General features: G+C 46.6%; 4 protein-coding genes across 4 annotated transcripts; 3 read left to right on the top strand and 1 right to left on the bottom strand.

Annotated features, from left to right (window-relative positions):
* Positions 1-4,621: 4,621 nt before the first annotated feature.
* LOC119301794 (annexin A13-like) lies at positions 4,622-6,285 on the top strand. Its single transcript, XM_037578771.1, has 5 exons — positions 4,622-4,992; positions 5,118-5,345; positions 5,464-5,685; positions 5,752-5,841; positions 5,935-6,285. Exons 1-5 carry the CDS (start codon positions 4,783-4,785, stop codon positions 6,151-6,153), a joined length of 969 nt encoding a protein of 322 aa, XP_037434668.1. The 5' UTR covers positions 4,622-4,782; the 3' UTR covers positions 6,154-6,285.
* Positions 6,286-6,344: 59 nt separating this feature from the next.
* Positions 6,345-8,712, bottom strand: LOC119301795 (transmembrane emp24 domain-containing protein p24delta3-like). Its single transcript, XM_037578772.1, has 4 exons — positions 8,512-8,712; positions 6,770-6,979; positions 6,605-6,681; positions 6,345-6,510 (listed from the first exon to the last, which is right to left on the bottom strand). The coding sequence occupies exons 1-4, from the start codon at positions 8,710-8,712 to the stop codon at positions 6,366-6,368; spliced, it is 633 nt and encodes a 210-aa protein (XP_037434669.1). The 3' UTR covers positions 6,345-6,365.
* A 221-nt stretch (positions 8,713-8,933) lies between these two features.
* On the top strand, positions 8,934-16,175 carry LOC119301793 (transmembrane protein 50 homolog). The gene is made up of 4 exons (XM_037578770.1): positions 8,934-9,177; positions 9,275-9,374; positions 15,579-15,731; positions 15,814-16,175. The coding sequence occupies exons 1-4, from the start codon at positions 9,042-9,044 to the stop codon at positions 15,848-15,850; spliced, it is 426 nt and encodes a 141-aa protein (XP_037434667.1). The 5' UTR covers positions 8,934-9,041; the 3' UTR covers positions 15,851-16,175.
* Positions 16,176-18,871: 2,696 nt separating this feature from the next.
* On the top strand, positions 18,872-22,784 carry LOC119301792 (beta-1,3-galactosyltransferase 7-like). The gene is made up of 11 exons (XM_037578769.1): positions 18,872-19,169; positions 19,333-19,432; positions 20,060-20,118; positions 20,214-20,401; positions 20,830-20,893; positions 21,242-21,314; positions 21,495-21,615; positions 21,694-21,781; positions 21,876-22,001; positions 22,094-22,203; positions 22,297-22,784. Exons 1-11 carry the CDS (start codon positions 19,060-19,062, stop codon positions 22,443-22,445), a joined length of 1,188 nt encoding a protein of 395 aa, XP_037434666.1. The 5' UTR covers positions 18,872-19,059; the 3' UTR covers positions 22,446-22,784.
* Positions 22,785-23,264: the final 480 nt, after the last annotated feature.

Here is a 23,264-nt window from a genome sequence, read left to right as displayed (position 1 = left end):
TTATGACAGATTAGAATGGCCGTACCTCGAGGCTATCATGCTAAAATTGGGTTTTGCACATCAATGGGTACAAATCATAATGAGCATGGTTAGCTTAGTATCCTTTTCAGTTCTGTTCAATGGAGAGAAGCTTGAATCTTTCAAACCATCACGGGGTATCCGACAGGGAGATCCGATCTCCCCCTATCTTTTCTTGATCACAACAGAGGGCCTTTCGTGCCTACTAAAAAACAGTTCTCAGTCATCTGCGCTTGAGGGGATTAAGGTGGCAAACACAGCTCCCGCTGTCAACCACCTCCTCTTTGCGGACGACAGCCTGTTGTTGTTCAAGGCTAGTACAGAGGGGGCAGAGAAAGTATCAAACCTTTTGGAGGTATACTGTAATGCATCGGGTCAGCGAATCAACAACGACAAGTCGTCTATTTTCTTCAGTAAAGGATGTCCATAACATATGAGAGATAGTATCAAAACGATCTTAAATGTTCATAATGAGTCACTGAACGAGTGTTACTTGGGTATGCCAACGGATGCGGGACAATCCAAGATGAATACGTTCAAATATCTCAGAGATAGAGTTTGGGAGAAGGTTAAGGGCTGGATGGAGAAGCTCTTATCGGCAGGGGGGAGAGAAGTCTTGATTAAAGCAGTGGCCCAAGCCTTACCAGTCTATTCCATGACATGTTTCAGGCTGCCTAGGGGTCTCTGTGAGAATATCTCCTCCATTATCAAACAATTCTGGTGGGGAAGCAAAGCGGGGAAACGTAAACCAGCATGGGTGGCATGGGATATTTTGACACAGCCAAAGCATCTCGGAGGTCTTGGCTTTCGGGACATGGAAGTTTTCAACCTTGCGTTATTAGCAAGACAGGCATGGAGAGTCCTATGTGATCCCTCATCCCTCAGTGCACGACTTTTGAAGGCAGCTTACTTCCCTCAAACATCTCTGATGGAGGCGGAGTTGGGTAGTAGACCTTCGCAAATCTGGCGAGCAATCCTTGATGGACGTGATATGATCAGGCAAGGGCTAATTCGGAGGATCGGCAACGGGCAGACAACAGAAATCTGGACACAAAACTGGCTACCACGTTCTGGTATGATGAGGCCGATAGCACCACTAATTCCCAACCCACCACAAATGGTCTCAGAATTGATGAATGTGGTTACAGCAAGCTGGAACGAGCAGCTCGTCAGGGCTGTCTTCTTGCCAATTGATGCTGAGGCTATACTATCAATCCCTTTGTGTACACAGAATATAAATGATTTCTGGGCCTGGAGCGGAGAGAGGAGTGGTTCTTTCTCGGTCAAATCTGCACACAGGCTTATCATCCACACGAAGACCATGAGGGAGAATTGGATTGAGGAACAGGACATTACATCTGTTGCAGATAACGTTGGTGGTGAATGGAAGGATCTCTGGAAAACAAATGTACCCTCAAAGATCAAGCTGTTTTTGTGGCGTCTGGCCCGAAGTTCCATTCCAACGGCAGATATATTACAGCATAGAAACATGGCAACATCACCGTCATGTGTGTTATGTGGGGCGAGGGATTCGTGGAGACATGCATTGCTGAACTGCTCGATGGCACGCAGTGTTTGGGCGCTGACTGATGAGGCCATCTTGGATCAGATAAGCAGTTTTGACAGGAGAATGTACGGGACTGGCTTTTTGCTATGAGGAAGGCTTTGAGGAGCGATCTTTTTGTCCAGTTGACGGTCACACTTTGGGCTATTTGGGCAGCAAGAAGAAAGGCCATCTATGAGGACATATTTCAGAGCCCGTTCTCGACTCACTGCTTTGTCAAATCTTTTCTGAATGATATTGAGATAGTGAAGAAGCCGGACAGTGCTGCAGTGAACTCTGCACCCGTGCGACCGAGACAGTGGATCCAACCCCCTCATGGCAGATTAAACTGAATGTTGATGCGGCCACTGGATGGAGATCGAGCTTTGGGACGGCTGCTGCAGTTTGTAGAAACCGAGAGGGAACTTATCTGGGAGCTTCGGTAATTGTGTTCAAGGGTATATCTGACCCAACTACCCTAGAAGCGCTGGCAGTCCGGGAAGCAATGGCACTTGCACAAGATCTCCACCTGCAGGCGATCCATGTTGCAACTGATTGCGAAGGTATTGTAAACGACATCAGTCAGAAGAGTAGTCTGAGCTATGGTGCTATTATTCATGAGATCATAGATTACACTCGTAGTTTTCAGTCATGCAATATAGTGCATGAATTTAGGAGCTCGAATTTCGAGGCTCACAATCTAGCGAAGCACGCTTTGAAACTGGGGGTAGGCCGCCATGTTTGGTTAGGCAACCCTGGTGAACTTCAGTTCGTCCCTGTAAATGTGGTGATGGTTTAATAAAAGCTTCGCTGATTGTCTAAAAAAAACCGTCGACTTTTGAAAAAAAACACGAAAGAAATTGAAAGGGAAAAAAGAGAAAAAAAATGCAAAAAATCATGAATTCGAAAATGTTCACGGATTTCGAAAAAAAGTTCAGAGAATTTGAAAAGAAGTTCGTGAATTTATAAATGGCTCATCGGATTCAAAAAAAATTTGTGCATTCTGATTTTTTAAGAAAAGGTAAAAAGAAAAAGATAAGGAAAAAAAAGAAGAAAAGAGAAAAAAAGGATATAAGTAGCCACAACAAGTGAGCTGTCACAATTTTTTTGTTTGTTTGAGGGGTAGTAAGTTGTCACAAGTGGTTAGTGCAGTCTGTAGAAACCGGGGAGGTCACGAGTTTGAATGAAATCAACCCACGCCTGACTTTTCTTCTGCAGGGGAGCAGAAAAAAGGGAAAAAAAGAATGAAAAAAATAGGAGGGGGGGTTGTGCGCCGGTTTGCGAGATGCGAAGTAACGGCCGCTGTATAGGAAATGCTCAGGCCGACGAGACACGGGAGAGGAGAGGCAGACAAGACACGGGAATGTCCCGTTTATCCGCAATCATCAAGGAACAAATAGGACATGCTCTCGTCCCGTGGTCGTGGTGACCATGAGACATGAAGCACCACACCACACTCCGTACTCGTGGCCACGGCGGCAATATCCTGTCCAGTGTTCCTATAGGTGGGTCGTGCTTTCCCAAGAAACAAACAAACAAAAAAAGCAATCGTGGCGCACCGGCTTGGAGCTGGAAAGAGGTGACCCGTCCCAGTTCCGTGATGTGGACACGAAAATTCGGACAAGGGCGAAAGAAAATAGAGCGAAAGGCAGCGAGGGGTTCCGAGTCAGCGCCCACCGGGCGGGAGTCCTCGAATGCCATGGCATGGGTGCCACCAGATATAGCACCACACCGTCACCGTCACCGTCACCGTCACCGTCGGCTCGGCCGCAAAAGCAGCATCGGCGAGGAATTTTATGTCGAGCAGCAAGCAAAGGCAGCTGCACTCACCCTTAGGATCTTTTCCGCTGTCAACCACTTGCTACTGGCGGCCTGCCCTTTGCTTCCTCCGCTCCACATGACCACATCTTTGGAGTTCTTTTTTTTTTGAGGCTGCACTGCTGCGCACTTGGTTCTCCCTATTCCCTCTTCTTTCTCAACTTACTGCGTACTTTGGTCATTAGCTGACCCTCGTTTCAACTCGGCTCAAGAATAATACTCAAGGAGTAATACGTTTGGTCATCAACCGAGCTTCGTTTCAGCCCGGCAGAATTAAGAATATAATTTGACACCGGTGGCACCATGACAGGTGTAAATCGTAGGTTTTATGTTTCGCAAATGCGCATTCTTGGATGAAGTCTGAACCCAATAAAGCTGGAACTGTCCAAGGAGAAAATAAAAGGTCTGCTTCTGTGGCGTAAAAATGGAAAACTGCGTGTACACTTTCGAATTTTCTTCTTTTGAGAATCGCAGTACGTATGTAGACGCTCACGACACGCACTGCACTCACCCTTATAAGCACATGCACGTAATCCTACCCCTTTAAGCATCTCCAAGAGAACGAGCCGGGTAATTGTTCACCGTGGTAATGTTGCCACGAAAATTTGTAGAGTACATCCATACTACATCCTACAATATAGCTCTGTGATTTTCATTTTTTTTTGAATTTGTAGAAGGTAACATAGTCTTTTTCCCAGACTAAGTTCGACTAAGAGGATTACACATTACTTGACTGGATTCGATTATCATAGGACCTAGATTCAGATTGATTTAATTACCTTTTTTTAGGGGTAGATTCATCTAATTACCTGCATTCCATAGAAGCTAAGAAGGGCTTAAAAGTCAAGATCCCTATGAAACGCTGAAAACCCAGTCCCTGCACTCAGAACCACAATGCCGAGTAGGACAACACATTTGCCTCATGTCTCCTTTTCATTGCTTACCTTTTTGACCAAATTCAGATAACTTTCTTCCTTGCTCCTTCCTTCCTTCCTTCCTTCAGGAATGTTCAGTACTCCACCATTCAGAAACTTGGTTATCAACCATGTACTATAAAGGCATCATAGGATATGACTTCAGGGTGACTGATCTAATAATAATTCACATTCCATCCAAGCTAAAAAGGCCTTTAAAGTCATGATCCCCATGATGGCTGATGAAAATCCTACCCCTGCACTCAAAACCAATGCTGAGTGTGAGTAGGACACACATTTCCCTCCTCTTTCCTTTCCATTGCCTCCTTTTCTGGCCAATTCGAGATAACTTTCTTCCTTTCTCCTCCCCTCCTTCATTAAAAGGAAGCCAGGAACAACATGGCTCTCTCTCCCCCTCTCCCTTATGCATCTCTGCACTAGCCATGGTTCACACATCGAAAGCCTCAGCACGGCGCTGAAGTGCCGATCATGGCCGCCCGTTCTCCTGCCGCCGCAGGGTTCGAAAACGAGTGCAGAGAGATCCATGGCGCGTGCGACGAGCCGCGCCGCCTGAGCCGCCTCCTGGCTCACCGGAGCGCGTCGGAGAGGCAGCAGATCAAGGCGACGTACCGTGCAATGTTCGGCGAGGACCTCGCTGGCAGGCTCCACAAAACCCTCACGGCCAATCAGGACAATGAGGTAATAAGATAGACAAAGGGCATAACAGGTAGGTAATAAGATAGACAAAGGGCATAACAGGTAGGCAGACTGGCAGAGCGTCTCAACGTACTCTGCTTTCAGTCTCACATGGCCTCCCTCTCCAGCTCTGCAACCTGCTCTACCTGTGGATGCTTGACCTGGCGGAGCGAGACGCGATCATGGCGAGGGACGCCATCGAGAGCGGCGCGGCGGCCGATTACCGCGCCCTTGTCGAGGTCTTCACGCGGCGGAAGCAGGACCAGCTCTTCTTCACCAAGCAGGCGTACCTGTCCAGGTTCAAGAAGAACCTGGAGCAGGACATGGACACCGACCCCTCGCACCCTTATCAGAGAGTATGTCTGCCCTGTCCACGTCCTGCTTCTCGTTCTGGTTTCAGTCATTTTTCTTCCGTTTCTACCTGGCAAAGGTAGCTCACTCCTTTGCCGGGTTTCCCCCTCGTGGTTCGAGCAGCTATTGGTAGCTCTGGCAACCTCCCACAAGTCGCACCACGATGAACCCAGCCGGCACATCGCGAAGTGCGACGCCAGGCGATTGTACGACGCCAAGAACGGTGGCGGCACGAGATCGGTCGACGAGGCCGCCATCCTCGAGATGTTCAGCAAGAGGAGCATCCCACAGCTCAGGCTGGCGCTCTGCAGTTACAAGCATATATATGGGCATGACTTCACCAAAGTAAGCAAACTCAATGGCAGTCTCTGAAAGTGAATCTTGGCCAATCATGAATGTGTATGTATGCAGGCACTGAAGAAGAATTTGGCTGGTGATTTTGAAGAGTCTCTGAGACTTGTTGTCAAGTGCATCTACAGTCCTTCCAAGTATTACTGCAAGGTGAATAACAGAAACGCAAGCAGTGCTGTACTTGAATTTGTACTAGCTACATCGCTGGTCCCTGACTCATTCTTCTGTTCTTGGCCTTGTCAGTTACTGCAGAGAAGCATGCAACGCCCAGAAGCCCATAAAAGGTTGGTTACGAGGGCTATCTTGGGCAGCGACGACGTCGGCATAAACGAGATCAAGTTGGCGTTCAAGAGTAACTTCGGAAAGAACTTCGCAGATTTCATCCATGAAAGCTTACCACAGAGTGATTACAGAGAGTTTCTTTGGTTGTGGCAAGGGGGCCGGTGCCCAGTAGCATCATAAAATTGGTACTTGCATTTTGTTTTGTAATAGTGGTAAGTTGAACATGAAGAGTGGCAGCAGTGCCATCTTATCTGAACTTGGGATTAGGTGAGAACATGCTATCATTTATCTGTTACATAATTGCTTAACATCCATTGTGGCAAAATTATTATATTTCATCTAGTACTAAATAGAACATAGAATGTATGTATGCTGCAGAGGAGTATATAATCTCAGATAAGCTTCTTCTTTCGGAAGTACCGTTTTAGATGCACCAGCTGCATAACTGAAACACAAATGCAAACACCGAGCGACATCATGCTCAACCATAAGACCCTAGCATTCGTCACCTCACTGACATCTCTCATGTCGGATTCTCTGCATCAAGAACAATATTTTTAGACGGAATAGTTACGTCTTTTGGCATCAACAAAATTGATGAAACACGACCGGAGAAGTGCATTGGACTTACTTGGTCCTCAGCACGAGCAGATTTTCATAGATTGTTTGGACAGATTCATCAAGCTTAAACAACTCTAGCGCAACTCCCTATTCAGGAAAGGCACTGTCATCCAAACGAGGAAAACAACGAAATTGAAAAATGATGGGTATACCATCATAATTTCATGTACTTCACCTCAATCTTTTCCTTTTTAGCAATAGCATCCCAATCTTTTGCCGCGATACCAATTTTCCAGTCAAGATTTAGTTTCATCACCAAACCCTTGTTATCACCGTCAACTGTAAAGCAAGCCAAGTAATTTCCTGCTTCTGATGTGGTAAATGCAAACTGGTCCACCGTAACCTTATCTTTCTTGTGTATGGTATCCCCAAAAGGGGATGTGATCTGCAAGAATTATGTACATCAAAACGGATACAAATGAGTCAAGAAAACAGAAATTGGAGTCAGTTCCAAGAAATTACAAGGGGAAATAAATATACAGTTAAAACTGAATGATAAAGCGTGGAAGGAAGCCTAGTGACGGGATTTTTTTTGGAACTCTACTGCCCTTGCACACGCACACTGCATAGCTACAGGAATATAACGTATGCAATAATATCATGTGATGCAACTATGGAACCAAAGTTACAGCTAATAGAATAGTAGAAGGTGTCAAGGTGGATCATAATTCCAATGCCTCCCAATTCGCAAGTACTTATTAGTTCTTCCTATTCCTAGTTATGACTCAGACTAAATTAAAATACTGCAGATTCTCTCTATTTATGATCTTCTGTTTCCTTCAGTAAAGCACTAAAACATCAAAACCATGTGATTGTAAGGCATGATATGGCACATGCTTGAGAATTCAGCCCTAGTTTAGTGGCTGGAATTCAAGGTGCTGAACCCACCCACCCGTGTCCGAGTCCGCTATGCGGACTCAGATGGGTTGCTATCCGCGTTAATTTGCAGAGAGGTCTCACTTTTATATAACAGTGGACTTACCCCTTTAGCCAATGTATTTTTGATATGGAACATGCAGGAAAAGGAAAATTTTGAACTATCAACTCCAATTTTCATGGGTACAAGGTGAAAACCAAAATCAAACAAAGGTAATTTCGAAACAACACATATAATTCAATGTCGATGTAAAACTCCAGATATAATAGAAAAAATGGATAAGGCGCCAGGACAAATCAAATCACCGTTGTGCCCCATTATGTATTCTATTTCAGTGAATTCAATGTTTTTTTTTGTGACCACAGTGAATTCAATGTTGAAGGATGATAATGAGCCCTGGTTGAAAGCAAAACACACCTTTGGTAAACTATGGATCATATAGAATGTTTAAATAATTCCTTATATTCCTTTTATGTGTACACGCACAATGTGAAATAATCACATGTACTAGTATCTTTGAAAATGAATAAAGGTACCAAATGTTTTTCAGTACAACCAGCACCTGAGCCCCAGATCAATGTAGAGATATGCCAATGAATCAATGATTTCCAAACTGTTAATAGCCACCGATGACTCGTTCCAATTTTCTGACGACTTTACCAACCGATTCTACCCCCGGTGACTCGTTCAATATTCTCATCTGCATTCTGCAACTTTGCAAAGGATCCTCACCATGAACAGATCAACCCAGTCGCTGTAAATTCATTGCTTTCTCCCTTTTCCGATCGAATATACTACTTACTAGAATGTGAACCCAATCCAGCCACTGTAAATTTGAGCTATCAATGAAAGCGGCAGCAGTCCTGCCATGTTTTTCCAAATAAATGAGGGGAGATGGTTCACCCGCGACTAACCCAACCCTCATCATTCATTTCGCAGTGTTGAACGTTAAATCCTTCCATTTTATAACCTCCCACATTGCATTTATGCACCGATCGTTCGGGCGGAGTATGAAATGTAAATGTACGTAAATGAATTACCTTGACGGAGACGGTGGGATGGACCTGCTGGTGCTCGTAGAGGACGGCGTAGTCGCCGATGACGACGACGTTGGACCGGATCTCCTCCGCCACGCACTTGGTCCCCGACGGCGCGATCTCCAGCCACACCGCCCCGGCGCCCGCCGCCATCCACCACAGCACCGCCGCCGCCGCCGCCGCCCACGCGCCACCTCGCGCCATTGTCGCCTCTTCCTGCTGGTCACACTTCCCTCCCAACCTCCTTCCTCTCCCAGATTGTTTTTTGAGGGAACACCACACCAATGGCTCCATCCTTTTTCGGCCCAGTAGGCCCATTAACACGTGAGGCCCCATTGGGCCAGATTAATCAATGCTGAACATCATCACATTACGCGGAGGAACCGAGTCCGAGTCAAAGCCCAACATCCTATCCAACCCCTCTCGGTGCAAAAAGAGAAGAGGAAATCGGCAGAAAGAAAAGGCGAGAAGGAAGGAGGCAACGAAGCGAGGGGATTCCGCGGAGTTGGTGGAGGCGAGGGTTTGGTGCGGCCATGGAGAACCTGGCGATGCTGTGGGGGATCATCGGGCCGGGCGTCGCCGGCGCGCTCTTCGGCGCCGGCTGGTGGTTCTGGGTCGACGCCGTCGTCTGCAGCGCCGTCCAGGTCTCCTTCATCCACTACCTGCCCGGTAACCAGATCCCCTCCCTCCCGCTTCCCCAGGCTTTGGTGATTCGTGTCGCGGCTCCGAGGTCGGGAATTGACGGGTCTCTGTGGGCGATTTGCAGGGATCTTCGCGTCGCTGGCCGCGCTCATGTTCAATTGCGTCGACAAGGATGCCATCGGGAACGACTACTACTCGTCCTACGGGGATGATTCCGAGTGGAGGTCAGATTACTGCTCGATTTGGCACCAGTTGATCGAATTGATCGCTGAATTCAAGATACTGTGTAGTATTAACCAAAGATTAGGTTACTGAAATTCCTAGTGGATGATTGGATTGAACCCTGAATATATACACGTTAACTGCACGACCGAAAAGTTAGTTATGTTTGCAATTATAATGTCACACACTGAATTTATGATGTGTTTGTTGGGTGTGTCTAGGGCACATCTAGATGTGCTCTAGTTATTGCACATCCAAGTGAGTGAATCAAACATAAAGAGGAAAAGAAAAAAGAAAAAAAGAAAATATCCACACGAATCTCGACGTAGGATCAATGACATAAGATTTAGATGTGCAATACTTATGGCACATCTAGATGTGCTTTAGCAAAACTGGTGTTTATTTTAGTTGACCAATTGGTTCTGGATGAAACCAAACTGATTAGGTACCTTGACTATTCTTGTGTCAAAAGAGAAAAGCCATGATATCTTGGACCTAGGTTAGGTTCTTAAGTCATCTCAGGCCTGACCATATGTTAAGGGCTGACTGATCTGATTACATGAGTCTGAATGGTTTAGCGAAGTCATATTAAGGCTTCTTTGGGTGGTCATGGATGTGCTTGGACCAATTGATTCTGGATGAAACCAAACTGATTACGTACCTAGGCTATTCTTGTGTCAAAAGAGAAAAAGTTACGGTGTATTTGACCTAGGTTAGCTGCCCAAGTCATCTGAGGCCTGACCATATGTCAAAGTCTGACTAATCTTATTATGAGTTTAAATGGTTTAGAGAAAGTCATATTAAAGCTTCTTTGGGTGGTCGTGGATGTGCTTGACACCTAAGTCTGTAAGTCAACAGTGTGACCTCTCTTTTGATAGTTCTAACAGCTAAAACAGTTACTATATCTCATGAGGGTAGCACCGGTTTCTCTATTGCTAACGATCCTCATTATTTCTCTATTAGCACTGCTCATCAATCTTCATTGTATGCTACTCTATTTCTATCATATTCCTGTTTCCCTTGACATTTAATTTAACATGTGTCAAACACCTACATTGGGGCGAGCCAACGTAAAAACTCAGCCACTCTTATGGAGATGAAACCCAAAAGATTTTCGTTGGGGCGTAACCCTCTCAGCGACGCGCCACATCGGAACCCGGGTGTGGTGGAAAATGGGCAAGGGCCGGGCCGTCACCCCCGAAGTGGCGCGCCGTATCTTGATCCGGATACGGTGGCAAGTGAGCGAGGATCGGCTCGTCGCATCCTTAGTGGCGCGCTACATCGGCGCCCGGATGTAGTGGAAAATGAGTAAGGGTCTTCGCATTTGACTCGACGAGTGCGAAGGGTAAGGAAGCTAGCCGAGCCTAGGAGGATTCGCTTAGGTAGCTGGAACGTAGGGTCTCTGACAGGGAAGCTTCGGGAGCTAGTTGATGCAGCAGTGAGGAGAGGTGTTGATATCCTTTGCGTCCAAGAAACCAAATGGAGAGGACAGAAGGCGAAGGAGGTGGAGGATACTGGCTTCAAGCTGTGGTACACGGGGACGGCTGCAAACAGAAATGGCGTAGGCATCTTGATCAACAAGAGCCTCAAGTATGGAGTGGTAGACGTTAGGAGACGTGGGGACCGGATTATCCTGGTCAAGCTGGTAGCTGAGGGCTTGGTTCTCAATGTTATCAGTGCATATGCCCCGCAAGTAGGCCACAATGAGAACACCAAGAGGGAGTTCCGGGAAGGCTTGGAAGACATGGTTAGGAGTGTACCGATTGGTGAGAAGCTCTTCATAGGAGGAGACCTCAATGGCCACGTGGGTACATCTAACACAGGTTTTGAAGGGGCGCATGGGGGCTTTGGCTATGGCATCAGGAATCAAGAAGGAGAAGATGTCTTAAGCTTTGCTCTAGCCTACAACATGATTGTAGCTAACACCCTCTTTAGAAAGAGAGAATCACATCTGGTGACTTTTAGTAGTGGCCAACACTCTAGCCAGATTGATTTCATCCTCTCGAGAAGAGAAGATAGGCGTGCGTGCCTAGACTGTAAGGTGATACCTGGGGAGAGTGTTGTACCCCAGCATAAGCTGGTGGTTGCTGACTTCCGCTTTCGGATTCGTGTCCAGCGGGATAAGCGTGCCAAGGTCGCTAGAACGAAGTGGTGGAAGCTCAAGGGGGAGGTAGCTCAGGTGTTCAAGGAGAGGGTATTTAAGGAGGGCCCTTGGGAGGAAGGAGGGGATGCGGACAATATGTGGATGAAGATGGCGACTTGCATTCGTAAGGTGGCCTCGGAGGAGTTTGGAGTGTCCAGGGGAAGGAGAAGCGAAGATAAGGATACCTGGTGGTGGAATGATGATGTCCAGAAGGCGCTTAAAGAGAAGAAAGATTGCTTCAGACGCCTATACCTGGATAGGAGTGCAGACAACATAGAGAAGTACAAGATGGCGAAGAAGGCCGCAAAGCGAGCTGTTGGTGAAGCAAGGGGTCGGGCATATGAGGACCTCTACCAACGGTTAGGCACGAAGGAAGGTGAAAGGGACATCTATAAGATGGCTAAGATCCGGGAGAGGAAGACGAGGGATATTGGCCAAGTCAAATGCATCAAGGACGGAGCAGGCCAACTCTTGGTGAAGGACGAAGAGATTAAGCATAGATGGCGGGAGTACTTCGACAAGCTGTTCAATGGGGAGAATGAGAGTTCTACCATTGAACTGAATGACTCCTTTGATGAGACCAGCATGCGTTTTGTGCGGCGCATCCAGGAGTCTGAGGTGAAGGAGGCTTTAAAAAGGATGAAAGGAGGCAAGGCGATGGGCCCTGATTGTATCCCCATTGAGGTGTGGAAAGGTCTCGGGGACATAGCGATAGTATGGCTAACCAAGCTTTTCAACCTCATTTTCGGGCAAACAAGATGCCAGAAGAATGGAGACGGAGTATATTAGTACCAATCTTCAAGAACAAGGGGGATGTTCAGAGTTGTACTAATTACCGTGGAATTAAGCTGATGAGCCATACAATGAAGCTATGGGAGAGAGTCATTGAGCACCGCTTAAGAAGAATGACAAGCGTGACCAAAAATCAGTTTGGTTTCATGCCTGGGAGGTCGACCATGGAAGCCATTTTCTTGGTACGACAACTTATGGAGAGATATAGGGAGCATAAGAAGGACTTGCATATGGTGTTCATTGACTTGGAGAAGGCCTATGATAAGATACCGCGGAATGTCATGTGGTGGGCCTTGGAGAAACACAAAGTCCCAGCAAAGTACATTACCCTCATCAAGGACATGTACAATAATGTTGTGACAAGTGTTCGAACAAGTGATGTCGACACCGATGACTTCCCGATTAAGATAAGACTGCATCAGGGGTCAGCTTTGAGCCCTTATCTTTTTGCTTTGGTGATGGATGAGGTCACAAGGGGTATACAAGGAGATATCCCATGGTGTATGCTCTTTGCGGATGATGTGGTGCTAGTTGACGATAGTCGGACGGGGGTAAATAGGAAGTTAGAGTTATGGAGACAAACCTTGGAATCGAAAGGGTTTAGGCTTAGTAGAACTAAAACCGAGTACATGATGTGCGGTTTCAGTACTACTAGCTGTGAGGAGGAGGAGGTTAGCCTTGATGGCCAGGTGGTACCTCGGAAAGACACCTTTCGGTATTTGGGGTCAATGTTGCAGGAGGATGGGGGTATTGATGAAGATGTGAACCATCGAATCAAAGCCGGATGGATGAAGTGGCGCCAAGCTTCTGGCATTCTCTGTGACAAGAGAGTGCCACAAAAGCTAAAAGGCAAGTTCTACAGGACGGCGGTTCGACCCGCAATGTTGTATGGCGCGGAGTGTTGGCCGACTAAAAGGCGACATGTTCAACAGTTAGGTGTGGCGGAGATGCGTATGTTGAGATGGATGTGTGGCCACACGAGGAAGGATCGAGTCCGGAATGATGATATACGAGATAGAGTTGGGGTAGCACCAATTGAGGAGAAGCTTGTCCAACATCGTTTGAGATGGTTTGGGCATATTCAGCGCAGGCCTCCAGAAGCTCCAGTGCATAGCGGACGGCTAAAGCGTGCGGAGAATGTCAAGAGAGGGCGGGGTCGACCGATTTTGACATGGGAGGAGTCCGTTAAGAGAGACCTGAAGGATTGGAGTATCGACAAAGAGCTAGCTATGGACAGGGGTGCGTGGAAGCTTGCTATCCATGTGCCAGAGCCATGAGTTGGTTGCGAGACCTTATGGGTTTCACCTCTAGCCTACCCCAACTTGTTTGGGACTAAAGGCTTTGTTGTTGTTGTTGTTGTTGTTGTTGTTGTTGTTGTGTCAAACACCTACATATTTTGTTACCGGTTTCTGTTACTGTGGCTTGCCTTTCAAGCCGAGCTTTTTCCATGATGTGCCAATATGGTACAATCCCAATGGGGTTCAAAAAGAAACTCTTATTGGTTGAAACTCTTACCGGTTTCTGTTACTTGTATGCTTATTTGGATTTATTTCTGAATTATAGTTGTACTCCCTCCGTTTTTATTTAGTCCGCATATTGGCTTTGGTCAAAGTCAAACTTTGTAAACTTTGACAAAGTTTATAAACAAAAATATGAACATATACAATAACAAATCAATATCACTAGATTCATTATTGAATGTACTTTCACATCATATAAATTTGTTATGTTAAATGTTTATATATTTTCTCTAAACTTGGTCAAACTTTATAAAGTTTGACTTCAGTCAAACCTAATATGCAGAGTAAATAAAAACGGAGGGAGTATATATTAATTTCTGTCGTTCAACTTTCTGCTGCGTGACTGCCTGAGTGAGATAAAAAAAAAGTGCAGTTTCACCTATTTTCTTCTAAATATCATACGTGCATAAAAAATTGATGTTGGTAGAGGTGGAAAGTTAGGACTTCAAGTGTCTACTGTTGTGAAGCCCATTTTTCTAAAATTGTAGACCCGTGTATAACATTTTTATTATATCGTGGTTAGTTTCTATGTTGTTATCTTTGTAAATATTCATTGGGAAAGATCAGAATAATTTATTCCAAACCTATAGTTGCAATCTGACCAAGATCATAGTTAGAATGCTTGATTAAGTTATTTTTATGGCTCTAGGTTTTCGAACTAATCTCTTTGTATAATATTTTATATGTTGGAGTCAAAGGAATACGTTTAATTTTCCTGAACTGATGTGCTGCACATTCTGCAAATATTTTAAGCTTCATTCCAGCCATACAAAGCCAATGCAAGGATTAGCTAAAACTTCTTCAAGAAATTTGAAATAAGCCACATGGTTCTTTAAGGAGGAAAATAGTAGGAGAGGCTCCTATTGTGGTATGATATATAAGTAAAGATATTTACGACATGGGGTTGAGCTATGACATACTCCCTCCGTCCCGAGTTACTTGTCTTAGATTTGTCCGTATCTAGTCACTTTTAGTGTTAGATACATCCACTAGGCAAATCTAAGACAAGTAATTTGGGACGGAGGTAATGTAAATAAAGATATTTACAACATGGGGTTTAGCCCTTATAGAGGAACATAGAAAATAGGAACATTACACTGTCAACAGAAGTGAAAATATAATCAGTAAGTGGGATCCTTGGCCTTAGCAGATGAAGCCACACGGATATCTTGCAACAAGATGAATCTTAAAATGTAGGCACAGTCTACGCAAGCCCGGAATGTTGAAGGTTTACTTGTTTATTAGGTTCAAGTGCAGGGGTTAAGGGTTTTCATTTTATGGCATCTATTCATTTATGTTGTGCAGAATCTCAAACTCGTTGTTGAGATGCTATCTCAAACTGATGAAGTGCTTTTGACCAAAAGAACGTTGTAGTTGCAGCATGTTACTATGTGATTGCACTGATTCATTCTGCCTCTTTGTGTCTTTCATTAGAGTATAAGTAGACAAATAATGGGTGCTCGACAACTTCCTTTTACACGAAGCAATTGCTTAGGAACCTTAGTGTACAATCTGCGCCGTTTCCCTCTCTACTTTAGATCTTAGCACCCAATCAGTATGTCTGTACTAAGGATGAAGGCCTGTATTGGGAGTTTCTCTAGGGTTGGTAAAGCGAAATGGACGCCGCCCTAGCCCATTGAGTGCTGGGTACAGTAGTTTACTAGCAAATGGGATTTAATGTGCAAGAAGGATTTTCTCCTGTCCTGAGATACTACATTGTATTGTTCTAACAAGGGTTTCTTAATGCGCAGGGTGAAGCTCTGGCTTTTCGTCGCCTATGTAGTTTCTTTCGTCTGCCTGGCTGGATCAGTGGGTTTGTTGGTGCAAGACGCCCTGACAGACAAGGGCCCTTCTGTGTGGACTGGTGTTGCCGGCGTCCTGCAATGCGTTTTTGTGTTGATAAGGTATATCAGCAACTTCGTCTCTGCCTCCCTCCTTGATTCACTTGGCCAGTATGCGTGTCCTGACGTCGCATCGCCTTTGCAGTGGGTTGACATACTGGACGTGCCACACCGAGGACTAGGAAGGGTCAAAATGCTGTGAGCGGACTGGGATGGATGGTAAAACTTGTCGCGAAGACGTCTGCTCTACTGCCCGTGTGTGGTCCTGTGTAAATTAACGTTCATTCCAGGGCGCGATTACTGCTACGATAAAAAAAAAGGTGGGATTACTGAGTGTCTGTTGTGTGCATAGCTGACTGCTTCCTGAAATGGATCCGTAGCATCAGTACTACTACGTGTTTATTATCATAATTTGTTGTGAGCCTGTGGTGCTTGGTGGCTCGAGAGGTTAGCATTGAGATTGGATCACGAGCAAATCGTTATTACTGTCAAACCTCCCTATGAAAATTCAGTTGACTCCATTAAAGCTGCTGCTGGGCGGTTGCCGCTCGCACATTCTTATTTCTTGGTGAGCGCAAGACAGTAGACCAGCATAATGTCACCTTAAATCCAGATGCCGTTGCAGGCTGATTCTTTTGGTGCCCGTAAACAAAATTTGTCAGTCGATCTAGATCGTGTGACGTCGGTCTCCTGTATGTACTCTTTTCATAAAAAAAATGGCATCTCGGACTCCTTGGACAGCACTAGATTTTGCAGGTAGCCTGGCACCTTGTTTAGACTACTCTAGATTAGATTGCGTGGGGCCTGGCTGCCGCCCACCCTGCCGGACGAGACTTCGGGATCGCGCGGCAGGCTGACCCCTGGCCCGCCTAAAATATGTGCCGACAGCAGCGGAGAAGTAGAAGGCGAGGACCCCCCACGTGTCGCCTCCGTCGAACGATCCATCACCGTCGCGCTTCCCCGCTCGTCCTCCCGGTGATGTCACCGGTGCCGTTCCGCCCGTGGCGCCTCCCTGATCGGATCCAGCTTGGTCGCTTTCCCCAAAGCTCAGGACCGGGATATCGCGTTGCTTTGGTAGTGCCAACCGCGTTTGTTTCTTCCTAACCAACTTCCATCTAGGAAGGAAAGAGGATGCGAACCTACTCGGACAGCAACTGCTACGAGTGTAAGTACCGTCACGGGAAATCCGTCGTATGCAGAGTGGATTTTTCGGCCAGGTGATCCAAAATCGTTGGTGATGATGGGCTGAGAGAGCAGTCTGTCTACCAAGGGCGACGATAAAATAACGGTGATCCAGACAGCGTGACGGGCGCCCCACGGCCTGCCGACGAGCGCGCCTGGTGCGCCCTCGCGTACACGTAATCGCGCGGGCGAGCGAGCTCGTAACGCGCCGCAGCGCCCCCGGCCCTGCGCCCGCGACGTGACGCCCGGGCCACTCCGACCCGATCCTCGGCGCACTCCTCCCCGACGTGAGGCCCTAAAATACGCCGAGAACAGAGGACAAGTCGAGGACTCCGTGGCATCTCGTGCGGTGCACCAGCGCTTCCCCCTGATCGGACCAGACCAGACCAGCCTCATCGCTTTCCCCAAAGCGCAGGGCATAATAACCGATTAACCGGACCGGGACCGGTACGCGTCGACGTCGCGCTCTTGGAAGTGCCGACCTTCCGTTCGTGCTGAAGGACTTCCATGGCCCAACGAAGAGTACCGAAAACGACGTGGGAAGCTTGTCATCAGTGCTCCCGAATTATCCTCTCATTTTTTTCCGGCAGGACGTCCGCTAATGATGAGCACTGAGCACTCTGCCAATACTCACGTTAGCCAGGGCCGGTGCGAAAAGGTAATGTGACGAGGAAACGCACGGCGGCTGGCCGTGGTGGGCGCGCGCGGAGATGCACTGGAACCGGGTGCCGCGTTGACTCGGGAGACGCACCGGGCGCCACACGGCCCCGCGTCGTCGCGTGCCCCCCACCCCACCCCACATACTCGAACGTGATACGGACCCCCCGGCAAGTCCGCCGGGCGGCCGCGACGTGTGACGCCCCCGGGATCCGAACCTCGGTGCCAACGCGGCCTGCCGCCGGAGCGATGGATGATCGTGGATGTACAGATCACGGATGCCCACACGGCACGACCGGTCGGCCGCGCCGGCGATTTGTGCGTTTAGTTTTCCGCCCATCGTTGCTACGCCGGCTGGCTGGCTGGCGCAGGACAATTGCAAATACTACTAGCTATCCATATGCCGATTTTGACTCGTTTTCAGGGCCTATTTGATATGATACTCCCTCGATCTCATATTAATTGTCGCTGAAATGGATGTATCTAGATGTTCTTCATCTTGAAACTATGTTTAAAGTATTTCAATCCATAGGAGTTCTAATATGGTGCCGTCAATTCTCGGTCATTTATGACCAGAGTTGTTCGACAACATTTAGAATAGTCCCTTCCAGCGTGAAAGTGTTCTTCTCAGCTCGAATTTATATGAGCTCCGATGAACGGTAAAATTCAAACATAATGATTTTTGTGTGTGTGGGACAAACTTTGACAAATGTTTTCAATGCTTACAAGGTTTCATCCTGAAATCACATTCATGGATGTCATGAGAAAAAATATCAACACTCCAAAATTCTCTTGAAAATAACTTTCTGGAGCATCGATTTTGTTTTCTTTGCCACGACTTCCATGAATGCTATTGTATGATGAAACTTTACAAGCATCGAAAACATTTGTCAAAGTTTGCAACAAAAACACTCAGTTTTTTTTGGTTTTAACAAATTTTAGAGCTCGAGCTCAGTTAATCCGCGTCGCTTCTAGAGGTCGATTTTTGCCTACTAGGCAAAAATACCGCAAGTTCTAAATTTTATCTCGGACAGGGATTTCTATAATTACTATGAAATTCATAAAAGAAAAAAATCGGGTCTATGTTCAACGTTTTTTTTCTCAAGAACAAGGAAAACTTTTTTGTTTGGGTGAGAATGAATTGACTCGAGCCGGTGCAGGGCCGCAGGTGTCCGTGACGACGATCATCCCCCAACGATGGCAAGACGAACGTGACAATCGCCTCCCGTTGTCACCGTCTCTGAGAAAAGAAAAACAGCCGCCCTCTGACCCCCGTTCACAGCCCAGCCTTGTGAACGCAGCATTTTCCTTTCTTTTCTTTTCTGAACTCCGGCCATTAAAAAGATTAAACTAGTCTTCTTCTTCTCCGCCTGTGTGTTTCCCTCCCCCGGCTTCGGTTACTTCGAACCTTCATAAAGGCCGGCCTCGGCCTCTCGCTCCCGGCACAGCACAGCAGCGCGCGACGCGTTCACCAGACCAGCTCCACCTCCAGGCGATAACGTACACACGTACTACGCCGGAGAGGGTTGGGACGGAGGTGGCCGGGAGGAGGATGAAGGCCAAGGGCGGCGCCGCCGGCGGGGAGAGGAGGCCGGTGCTGTCGAGGACCATACTGCTCCTCTGCGCCTGCAGCTTCGGCCTCGGCATGCTCTTCACCGACCGGTGAGCCCCTCTCCTCCCCTCCACCCCCTAGATTGGTTTCCGTCTGACACGCCGTGGGCACCCTTCTTGGTGGGGTTCTTGGATGCATCTGCTCGCCGTTTGCGGAGCGATGCGGCGCCCTGCTCGCCGCAGGCCTGTGGCTGACGCATGTTCTATGGCGTAGGTTCGGAGCGATGCCGGACTTGAAGAGCCCCGTGGTGGCGCAGCGGCGGCGCCAGGAGGAGGAGCTGCAGGTCGTTTCTGAAGATTTTGTCGCCAAGACGGTACGTTAGGGCGGCTGACTAATCGATGAACCCCTTCTATACTTATTTACTCCCTCCGTCCGCGAATAAGTGTACATCTAGCTTTTGTCTTAAGTCAAAGTCTTAATACTTTGACCACCTTTTTAGGAAAGAGTAAAAGCATTTATGGCACCAAATTAGTATCACTAGATTCGTTTTGAAATGTACTTTCATAATATATCAATTTGATGTCATATATGTTATTACTATTTTCTATAAAGTTGGTCAAAATTTTAAAACTTTGACTTAGAACAAAAACTAGATGTACACTTATTCGCGGACGGAGGGAGTATGTTGATGGAACTTATGCTTGGTTGCATTTTAAAAAGTACTACTAAATGTTTGTAAACTTTGGCATCATTAATTTTAACAATGCAGAAACGACGGTAAACACCCATTGATACTTTGATAGGGATCGTCTGTTTTTGGCACCTGGTTTATTTCAGAAAAAAGAACAAACAAGGTTTATCAACATAAGATAAATCAGGTTATCTTTTTTACAAGAAATAGGTGCAGAGTGAAAATGGATATTTAAATGAGAAAATCCTGATGTTCTTCAGTTTCCCCTTTGGTGTGCAATTCTGTGAACACCTTTATTATTTATTTCAGAAACCATCTGACGACAGGGACGTCATGGGGGAAGTGGCCAAGACTCATGAGGCCATACAGTAAGTTGACATCAGTCTTGAAAATTGTTCCGGAACTCTCTGCATTTTTATATTTTTATTAGGGGCTAATTGGAACATATCATTTTTGTGTCTAGATATTTAGACAAGTCGATCGCCACGCTACAGATGGAGCTGGCAGCGCGGCGCAGCAGGCATGAGCTGCTTGAGAGTGCGGATGGCGTGAGGCAGGAAAGGAAGAAGGCTTTTGTGGTGATCGGGATCAACACCGCCTTCAGTAGCAAGAAGCGCCGGGATTCTGTCAGGGAGACGTGGATGCCTCAAGGTTCATTACTTTGCAATGCTACCTGATTGTCGAGATGATTGTCTCCCTTGTTTTAGCCTAGCTGTTGCTTGCTGGATTTCTTGTTCTTAGTTAGAACCGATGCAGAGGAATGTGTATTTAATCGGCTAGAATGGTGGTGTGCAGCTAGCGAGGAAATTACAGAGAAATGTGCAAGTACAGAATCAAGGGACCAAATAGGATCATCCATTATCATAGCAAATATAATCAATTAAATATGATTATTTATCATTATAGCAATTAGAATAATCAAATAGGTTTATTTATCATCATAGCTGCCTCGGGTCATACATTTTGTTTGTTGCATGTGTACTTTCTGCTAAGAGTTGAGCTATTTAGATTGGGGTGGGGTGGATCATTTAGTTGGCTGACAGTTATTTCACCACACATATCTCGTCATTATTTATCAGGTGAGAAACTCAAGAAATTGGAAGAGGAAAAGGGAGTCGTCATTCGCTTCATGATCGGTCATAGGTAATGTAACGGACACAATATTTTATAACTTGTTGCCAAAATATCGTAAGATGAGGTTCCGTAAAAGAAAAATCGTAACACAGAACAGATACATTGTAAATATCTCCATGGAAAGCTTACATATTTTAGCCAAGAAAAGGATTCCGCAAAGCCTCAGTTTCTTGTTCTGTTTTGATTTTTAGAGATTTCTGTAGTTATTCACTTTCTCAAATTCCAAAAGACAGATTTCATTCAAGCTTCAGTAGATTGTGTTACTATTTTTTCAGAACACATACTGTGCAGCCTTTTCTTTTTAGATTGTATATTTCCATAAGTCTAAATGTAGTAACATGTGTTTATGCTTTCCAGCCCGGCATCGAACAGCGCCCTTGATCAGGCGATAGACGTGGAAGATGCTATTCATCATGACTTTCTTAGGCTGGTATGGCGTTACTCTCCAAACACTGAATTGCATCATTTCTTTCCCCTTTCTGTTAAACGACAATCAGCCAAATCTTCTTGACATCATCGATTTGAGGTGCCAACAGTTCAACAATGAAATTAATTCTGACATAATTCTCAAAGAATTTTTTTTGATTCTGACATCCATCCGCGCATGTAGGACCATGTCGAAGGTTACCACAAGCTATCTGCAAAGACCAAGACATTCTTCTCCACTGCTGTGGCATCATGGGATGCTGATTTTTATGTCAAGGTGGATGATGATGTCCATGTCAACCTAGGTATGCTGTTGTATATATAAATATACCTTATGAAATCCCAATCATATTGGAGAGAACTAAGTGATGTATTTTGTACAGGAATGCTCCTCACAACCCTTGGGCGGCACAAATTGAAACCCCGTGTCTACATTGGCTGTATGAAGTCTGGACCGGTTCTCTCCGACAAGTAAACTTTCTGAAAACACTATCTAGCTATTACAGTCGAAGTATCAGTGCATCCTACTATTTTATAAGTACTGAATATCACTGCTCTTCTTCAGAAGTTCGAAATACCATGAGCCCGAGTTCTGGAAGTTCGGAGAAGACGGGAACAAGTACTTCCGCCATGCGACCGGGCAGATATACGCCATCTCAAAAGACCTCGCCACCTACATCTCAGTCAACAAGTAAGATTAGAGAACAGATAATGCTCATTCAGACAACGTTTCCATTCGATGATTAGCAACTGACGCCGCCGTGTTTTCGTCGTATCACCCAGGCCCCTTCTGCACAAATTTGCAAACGAAGATGTGTCTCTGGGAGCATGGTTCATCGGGCTAGACGTGGAGCACATCGACGACAGGGACATGTGCTGCGGAACGCCGCCAGGTCAGTTCCTTTCAGTTGTTATTATCTACACCATGCACGTCTCTGAAGATTTGGCACTAACATTTCATTTCTGGAATGGCTTCGATATCTCAGACTGCGAGTGGAAGGCGCAGGCAGGGAACGCCTGCGTCGCGTCGTTCGACTGGAGGTGCAGCGGGGTCTGCAACCCAGTCGAGCGGCTCAAGGACGTGCACATGAGGTGCGGCGAAGGAGACGAAGCGATCTGGAGCGCCTCATTCTGAAGAGGTCCTAACGAGTATTCAGAGTCAAGAGGTTCCGTCCGGGTATAGATGTAGACAGTGCAGATCATAGCTGCCTGAAGGCTCCCCGAGTGTGAGATCAGACCGCAGCGCGATTGGGTGGGAGACGACAAGAGAAGAGATTACTTGCATATTATCTGATGATGAATGAATGAAGGAACAAACAGGAGGAGAATACCGGACGGACGCACCTCTTTTTTCTTCTTTCTCTTTCTCTTTTGTATCTTGTAGGGATAGAGGTGATAGTCATATACAGATGCAGGGGCTTGTTTGGGCGTACATAAACATAACTGCATTCAATTAATTATTTCATTTCGTCTACTAGTAGTATGTGATCGTCCTTGAAGCAGTTGAAAGTTGAACAAAGCTTGGCCTTGTGTCTAACGGAAAGATCATCGTTGTCTGCGCCGTCGTTTGTCTTTTGTAGTGCGTGTGCCAGAGTTTAGGACGCTGGCATCTTCCTAACCTCCTTCCACGGCGGGAGATAAGTTCACACCTGCTTTTTCGTTTTTTGCCGGCTTTCTGTTTCGTTCAAAATCAACCTATGGATCAGATGCAAAAATGTAGGGAGGGCAGCTCATCTCGTCAGGCCTCTCCCCCCCTAAGGCGGCGGCGCCGCGCCGCCCTCAAGGAGTCCCCGCCCTCAGCCCTCCCCCTCCATCGCCTCCCTCTACCGCCGCCGTCGCTGATGACACTATGGGGCGAAGCCCCTGTGGTGAGACAGCGCCGGCGGCGCAGTCCTCGGCCGGTGGTAACGCGTGGGGGCAGCAGCGTCCATCTCCCTCCTCTTCCAACGGCAGT

The sequence above is a fragment of the Triticum dicoccoides genome, chromosome 5A (genome assembly GCF_002162155.2).
Source record: "Triticum dicoccoides isolate Atlit2015 ecotype Zavitan chromosome 5A, WEW_v2.0, whole genome shotgun sequence".
Lineage (NCBI taxonomy): Eukaryota > Viridiplantae > Streptophyta > Magnoliopsida > Poales > Poaceae > Triticum > Triticum dicoccoides.
The sequence above is the reverse complement of the archived record's forward strand: the minus strand, read 5'-3'. Positions and strand labels throughout refer to the sequence as shown.